This window comes from Palaemon carinicauda, chromosome 1, assembly GCF_036898095.1.
Source record: "Palaemon carinicauda isolate YSFRI2023 chromosome 1, ASM3689809v2, whole genome shotgun sequence".
In the NCBI taxonomy this organism is placed as follows: Eukaryota; Metazoa; Arthropoda; class Malacostraca; order Decapoda; family Palaemonidae; genus Palaemon; species Palaemon carinicauda.
In genome coordinates, this window is record NC_090725.1 from 261747516 (window position 1) to 261755942 (window position 8427).

Consider the following 8427-nt stretch of genomic DNA (forward strand, 5'->3'; position numbering starts at 1 on the left):
AAACAGAAAAGCTGGCAAAAGCAAATGCCACCAACGCATTCACAATCACTCACCATCAGTCTCCCAAATGTAAGGAATGCAACTAGAGTAAGAATTAGCCTAAACATTTTAATCGACTGATGCTTCAGTTATTATGACCTCGCTCCCATTAAACATATACACTGAAGAGAAAAATGCCAAACTAGCTAGCACTCGTCCATTTCCTATACCAAATTCCAGTTTCGCTAGGAAATTTAACTAAAGTATCATATATTAACTAAAATTGGTAGTTCAGTGATGGCAGACAATGCAGTAAGATTATCTGAATATACCCCAGACAAAGTCATTAGACTATTTTTAAGTAATAACGAGAGAAATTTCAAATTTCTACATAATCATGTAGTACTTCCATAAGAAATAAAGTGTCCGCAATGTTTTAAGCCATACATGATTGCATTTCAAGTACAGCATATAGATCAACATTACTGACAGTGTCACGGTAAAATTAAATAGACTAAACTAAAGCGGAAGCATGTTCAGTGCATTTTATCTGTAAGTGATTACTACATGGTTAGTTTTATGAATAAGTGCTACAGTATATAGATGCTAACCATTGGTCCTTGTTTTACACCAGATTTGGATTATTCAAACTGACAATCAAGGCAAGTCATTGCAGACTAAGTCTCAGGTTAACTAAGCTCAAGATATGGCTGTGTAATGGGGTGGAGGGTCACAGTGGGCTAAGCCCACCCCTTTAAGTAAGGTTAAGTAAGGATACGGCTTCCAAGTTAGGTTAGGTTAGCTGGTGTTCCTGTGTAAACCCCTTCAAAATTGGATTAGGTTAAAGATTTTTAAGTGTGTTCGAAAGAAAGCGTAGCTCGAAAGAAAAAGGAACTCTTGAGAGAACGGTGCTTGAGAAGTTGAGATAACTGCGGCATTGTCCGTAAGTATAGTTTCACCCTCCAATTTTTGCATGAAAAACTTAGTTCCTGTTAGTTTTCTGGCTGCTTTCTCCTATTAAAATCTTAAGAAATTCTTTAATTTTTATTTCATCCCACCAAAACCATGATTCCTACCTGGGGTTCCCCAATTGCTGTTGGGGGTTATGTTGGGTAGTGGTATTCGAAATACATTACTTTAGCGGAAAATAACATTAGAATACAATCATAAGAAAAAAAAATTGGTTTGTCATGCAAAAATGGCTAGGTAGTAGAAAACTGAAATTTTACTTTGAAATGTATCATGGGGAAGCAAGTTGACCACACAATTGGCAGTTACTATGGTACATGGTATATATATTTATAACTGTCTCATGCTAATACTGTATAACCCTTTCAGTATTTTCATTTACACAATCTTGTTTCTCCCAATCATCTTTTCCATTAAACATTTCATTCTTGTGTACAATAATAATCAAATATTCACAATGTATGCTATAGCTTGAGTTGAAGACCACTGCAATTTAGGTCAGGTTAGCTGGGTTACAACTTGGGTAAGTAATTACCCTAAATTTTCCTTAAACTCAAGGTATCAATTTTTAAATAAAATGGGATTAATATTGTTAATGAGATTAAATTAAGTTTTCACACGAAAACAGTTACTAGGAAAAGTTGCATGGAAGAATGTAGAGCAAGACTGAGCCCTTTATAATAAGAACTTTAATACTATAATCAAAGTAATATACAAAACCAATCGATAAAGCAACAAATTTAATCACTGCATCAACCAGGTTAAACGCCAGAGGAACAAACTCATCTCCCCCCCCACCTCTGGATCCCTACGAACTTGATTAAAGTAACCTACCATATACTGTTAGTATTATGAAATAAGAAACGTAGCCGGAATACGACGATCTGACTGATATAAAAAGCTGAACACCCTATAATAGTAGGCTGGGTAGACTGCCCCAGCCTGTTGAGCTACGAAACACTGCTCTTACTGGGTAAACATGACATGGGTCTTTGCCGGTATAAACAAACATGGTTGAAGGGCTTCCACATTCTACCGGTACACATTACATAGTTAGACGGTTTCAAAATATAAAACCTGCATTGACCCGATAGGCTAAAGCTTATAAAGGTACCGGCTAAGTAAGCTTAAGCTTTGGGTTATCAGGAATGCGGTGATTCAGACTAGGTTATAGTAACAACGAGGCTTAGATTAGACCTTAATACTAAAGCTACAAGATAAAATGCCTAAGATAAAAAGGATACGGCCGTCACCCAGAAGTTTGGGATTCTGTTGATGATCTGACTCCTTTTCTCGAAATTGGGTTTTCTAAGTTTGTTATATTTCTGTTCGACTTTGAGAATTTCTTCACTGGCTTTTTCATTGAGTTGGTCAATTTCATTTTGGCACGAGTCTATTTCCTCTAGGGCCTTCTGGGTCTCCGGGTCATATTCGCCCCGGGTGTCACTTCTATCTTCCTCTGATGGATCTAACTTTCTTAATTTAGCCGGAGAGGCTCCACACTCTGACATTTTCAAAAAATTGCAGACACGACCTCACACACACGAGGTCACAACGAGACTGTAAACACAAATGCTTCTTCCCGGCCAAAATGGACGCCAGAGTCATTCCGGACGCTGATTGGTCCAAACCCAACCACTGACCGCCGATCCACCAATCAGAGTTCAAGAATGGCCCCTTTACGCTAGTCTACTCGCGATTCATTCTTGCCTTGGATGGCGCGGGAAAAACTTATGCATTTAAAATGTGAAATTTAATATATATAATAACTTTTCAGGGTTACTATATTGATAATATGTTCACCATTTCGAAAGACTGACACCGGAAAATTTAAAAGTTAAAGTAAATCTCATGTTTGGCAGCGATCCATTGATTACAAAAGATGACATCACTTTGCCACATTAGAGGAACAGCAACAGATTTTTTTTGTAACTAAAGCTCAATGACGTACGATTTTTTACCTGGTTTCTATGGTATTCGTGTGGATTGTTACCTCGTTTTGATTCAATATGATATTTGATAAAGTTGTCAGTTTTCTTGTTTAGTAACATCATTATTATTAATGTCCCGACATATCTTCACTTGCAAAATCACTCACACCCACAAACAAACACACACACACACTCGACTCAGTTTATTTTGTAGTAAATACAAAAAAAATTATCACAGCGGCACTATTCATCAGTAACTGATATTATTGGTCATAGCATAAAACTTTTTAGTCTTTAAACATAAAGTGAGAGATATTTGCCGCTGCTCCAGGGTCGCTTCAAAGTTCGATTTAATGTTTACTGCGTAACTAGGCCTAAACCTACTCCATGTGTTTTTCAGCGGGTTGGTTAATTCGATTTGTATTACCTTTATTGTTATATGTAATTAATCTAATATAAAACCAACTTTAATGTTGGTTTTATTATCAATACCGATAAAGCCAATTGAAGAAGTATGTCGAATGTCTAGCAATTTTAAGGTTTCGACCTTGAAGGCGTTTAAAAAAAAATATTTAATTTAAAACTGAACTAAGCTGGATCGGTCGGATGATATCCTAAGAGAATTTATTATAACACCAGTGACTGCGTAACAATGGTGTTACGTTTCTACTGTTCCTGTCAGGATAAACAAAAAAATAAGTGCTATTGTCCTCTTTTCCTGTCTATCTATTGTATATATCATCATCATCTCCTACGCATATTGACGCAGTAGGCTTCGGTTAATTTCGCCAGTCGTCTCTTTCGTCAGCTTTTAATTCAGTGATTCTCCATTCATCATCATCTACTTCGTGTTTAATAGTCCTCTGCCATGTGAGCCTGGGTCTTCCAAATCTTCTAGTGCTTGTGGAGCCGAGCTGAATGTTTGGTGAACTAATCTATCTTGGGGAGTGCTAAGAACATGCCCAAACTATCTCTATCTAGCCTTCATTCACATATGGCACTCAAATAATCTCTTATAATTTCATTTCTAATCCTGTCCTGCCACTTAACTCTCAATATCCTTGTGAGGACTTTGTTCTAAAATCTACTAAGTCTATTGGAGATATATTTCATTGTTATAACATTACTCATGTCCATAGAGTAACATCGATCTAAAAAAAACTGATATATAGCCTGATTTTTATGTGTGATTTCAGGCGACTTTATTTCCAAATTTTACTTAACCTAGCCATTGTCTGTTTTTTTTTTTCTTTTTTTTTCAATATTTCACTAAACTCTAATTCAGTCTGGTAAGTAAGCATTGTAAATCCTGTGGTGTTCTGATAACAAGGGCATCATCATCAGCATACTTTAGGTCTGCTAATTTATCACCAATTCAGTCCAATCCTCCACGATTTCAGACTGTTCTACGCATTACAAAATCCACGAGGAGGATAAACAACATAGGTGAAAACGCATTCCCTTGGAGTACTCTGCTGTTCACTGGAAATTCATTTGATATGAATTCATTAACATTACCTTTGCACTTGCTCATGAACAGACTTAATCATATTTACATATTTAAGAGGAATTCCATAATAACGCAGGAGTCTATAGAATTGGCCGGTGCACACTATAAGAGGCTTTCTCATAGTCCACAAATACCATCAAAAGTGGATTTCTATATTCTACGCATTTCTGTACAACGTGTCTCAAAATGAAAATTTGATCAGTGCAACTTCTACCTTTTCTAAATCAAGCTTGTTCATCTCTCAGCTTTTCACCAATCTTTCTCTCCAGTCTCTTTAGAATAAGCATACTATATATTTTCATGACGTCTGATGTAAGTATAACGCCTCTGTAGTTATTGCAATCAGTCAGGTACCCTTTTTTTCACCAATACTCCTAACTGCCATTCGTCAGGTTTTGCCTCTTCATGTCACATACTACAAAATAATCTTATAAGTATTCTGGGAGTTACTTCATTTTCGGCCAGTATCATCTCGGTAGTTACTCCATCGTATCCAGGGGCTTGCCATCTCTTTAGTGTTTTGAGGATAACTTCAACATCAAACACACTGAATTCATTCATGGGCACATCTAAGTCTACATCAGCCTCAGGAATATCTATAGAATTATTCCCTTCATATTTCCTATTCACAACCTCACTAAAGTGTTCCATCCAACGTTGTCCTCCATCATCTGTTGTTATAACAGATCCATCTCTCATTTTGATGGGTATATGCTTCTTCTTCTTTGCCCCCATATATACAGTATATATATATATATATATATATATATATATATATATATATATATGTGTGTGTGTGTGTGTGTGTGTGTGTATGTGTGTGTGTGTGTATTATAAATGAAGTGACCCCAAGGAAACTTACAAGATTATTTTGTAGACTGTGGCATGAAGAGGCAAAACCTGTTGAGTGGGAGTTAGGAGTGTTGGTGAAAATGCCAAATAGGAGACCTGGCTGATTGCAATAACTACAGAGGCATCGCACTTACGTCAGTTGTCATGAAAATATATCGTATGCTTATTCAAAAGAGACTGGAGAGAAAGATTGATGAAAAACGGAGAGATGTACAAGCAGGGTTTAGAAAAGGTAGTTGTACTGACCAAATTTTCATTTTGAGATATGATGTACAGCAATACATGGATATAGAAATCCACATTTGATGGCATTTGTGGACTATGAAAAAGCCTTTGATAGTGTGCACTAGCCAACTTTGTGACGAGTCCTGCATTATTATGAAATTCCTCTTAAATATGTAAATATGATTAATCCTGTTCACGAGCATAGTAAGTGCAAAGTTAATGTTATTGAAGTCCTATAAAATGAATTTCTAGTGGACAGCGGAGTATTCCAAGGGAATATGTTGTCCCCAATGTTGTTTATCCTCCTCATGGATTTTGTAATGCATAGAACTTCTTGTCATTGGCAGTACTCTTTTCCAGCCCAATGACATCCTCAAATATACATGAACTTCACCATGTGGCAATTACAAAAATCAGTTAGATCACATTGCCAATAATAAAGAAAGAAGGAGGAATCTGAGAAATGTAAGAAGCTATAGAGGTGCAGATATCGACATTATTCACCAGCTCTTCATTGCCACACTGAAATTAAAAGCGAAAGCACCCAACAGAAAGATAGATAGAATACCTAAGTTTGATACAACTAAGTTTCTTGAAGAAGAGCACAGAGAAACATTTTTAATTGAATGTAGGAATCGATTTGCAGTCTTAGAGACTTTAAGAGACGAAGAGCATGCAATCAATGAAGAAGAGTGTGATATTCAAAACATATATCAGTCAGTAGGTAGAAAAGTTTTGGGACACGCAGTTAAAAGGAGAAAGCATTGGGTATAAAATGATATGTGAGATACTATAAAAAGGAGACAAAGACAGAAAATGATTGTTGAAAGTTTTCGAGGAAGTGGTGAAAATTACAAGGAAGAGCATGCTAAGTATTCCAGTATTGATAGTGAGGTCAAAAGAAAAGCCAGAATGACTGGATAGAATATTTAGACAGTAAAGCAGATGAGGCTGACAAAGCCATGAATTTAGGGAGTGGCTATGGTGTAAGAATCACTCATATAATTATTAATGAAATCTCGACTGGGGCACGGATGAAGAAGCATATACGGATAAAAAGAGAGATGGATCTGTTATGACAACAAAAGACGAAGAAAGACAAAGTTGAATAGAACACTTTAGTAAGGTTATGAATAGGATATACGAAGGGATGGAAAGCCCCGGATAATATGAAATAATTTCAGAGATTATACTGGCTGAAATTGAAGTGACCCGTAGAATACTTACAAGATTATTTTGTAGAATATGGCATGAAGAGGCAAAACCTGATAAATGGGAGTTAGGAGTGTTGGTGAAAATAGCAAAAAAGGGAGACCTGACTGATTGCAATAATTACAGAGGCATCACACATATGTCAGTTGTTATGAAAATATAATATAATATAACTATTCTAAAGAGACTGGAGAGAAAGATTGATGAAAAGCTGAAATATGAAAAAAAAGCAGAATTTGTACTGACCTAATTTTCATTTGAGACATGTACAGCAATACGTAGAATATTGAAATCCAGTTTTGAGGGCATTAGTGGAATATGAAAAAGTCTTTGATAGTGTGCACCAGGCAATTTTATGGAGAGTACTGTGTTATCATGGAATTACTTTAAAATATGTGAATTTGATTAAACCTGTTCATGAGCATAGCAAGTGCAAAGTTAATGTTAATGGAGTCCTATCAAATGAATTTCCAATGAACAGCGGAGTACTGCAAGGAAATGTGTTGTCACCTATGTTGTTTATCCTCCTCATGGACTTTGTAATACGTAGAACAGTCGGAGACGATGGAGAAAGATTGGACTGGATTGGTAATAGGAAATTAGCAGACCTAGAGTATGCTGAGGATGCTGTTCTTATTAGTAGAACACAGAATTTGCAATGCTTGCTTACCAGAATCCATGAAATATCACACGAGGTAGGGCTCACGATAATTAGAAAAAAGACAAAGATGATGAAAACGGAGTATGCAATAGAAGATGAAATATCATTGGATGGAAAAATTATTAATGCAGTAGAATCATGAATGGTCTAAGAACTATGATCTCTAATACAGGGTCTTTAGAATTAGAGTTTAGTGAAATATTGAAAAAACCAAATCAGGTTAAGTAAATTTTGGAAACCAAAACGCCTGAAATTACATATAAAAGTAAGACTATATATCAGTTCAGTGAGATCGGTGTTACTATATGGACACGAGTAATGGTATGACAATGAGATAATCACCAATAAATTTAGTAGATTTGAGAGCAATGCCCTCAGAAGGATAGCGGGAGTTAAATGGCAGGACAGGATTACATATGAAACTAAAAGAGAGATTACCCGAGTGCCTAATGTGGAGGAGATCATGATGAGGGGTAGATGGAGATGGTTTAGGCATGCTCTTCGCACCCCCTCCCCCTCCCCCTCCCACAGGAGAGATTAGTTCACCAAACGTTTAGCTGGGCTCCACAAGGCACTAGAAGAGTTGGAATACCCTGGCAAAAAATGGTTGAAGACCACGAAGCGTGAAGTAGATGATGGATGGAGAAGTATTGAATTAAAAGCTCAAGATAGAGAAGAGTGGCGAAATCTAACCGATGCCCTTTGCATCAATATGTTTAGGAGGAGATGATGATGATGATGGTGATGATGAAGATGATAACAGTTGGAAATGGTGGAGATCAATTGGACTAGATTGGTGGTAGGAAATTAGCTGACATAAAGTATGCCAATTACACTTTCCTTATTAGCAGAACACCACAGGTTTTGAAATGTTTACTTACAAGAATGCATGGAATATCACAGGAGGTTGGGCTCACGATAAATAGAAGAAAGAGAGAGAGGGTGAGAACAGAGTATGCAATGAAAGAAGAAATATCATTGGGAGGAGAAAGGATAAATGATATAGAATCATTTCAGCATTTAGGAACTATGATCTCTAATACAGGGTCTTTAGAATTGGAGTTTATTGAAAGATTGAAAAAAGCAAA

The 8427-nt window shown here is 36.5% G+C and overlaps 1 protein-coding gene across 1 annotated transcript in view; it reads right to left on the reverse strand.

The window, feature by feature from the left end:
• The window catches only part of Set (NAP domain-containing protein SET), a 50345-nt gene extending 47768 nt beyond the window's left edge, over positions 1 to 2577 (reverse strand). Inside the window, exon 1 of the mRNA XM_068389659.1 lies at positions 2193 to 2577. Within this exon, the coding sequence (XP_068245760.1) occupies positions 2193 to 2459 (267 nt within the window). The 5' untranslated portion in view covers positions 2460 to 2577. The remainder of the gene's footprint in view (positions 1 to 2192) is intronic.
• Positions 2578 to 8427: the final 5850 nt, after the last annotated feature.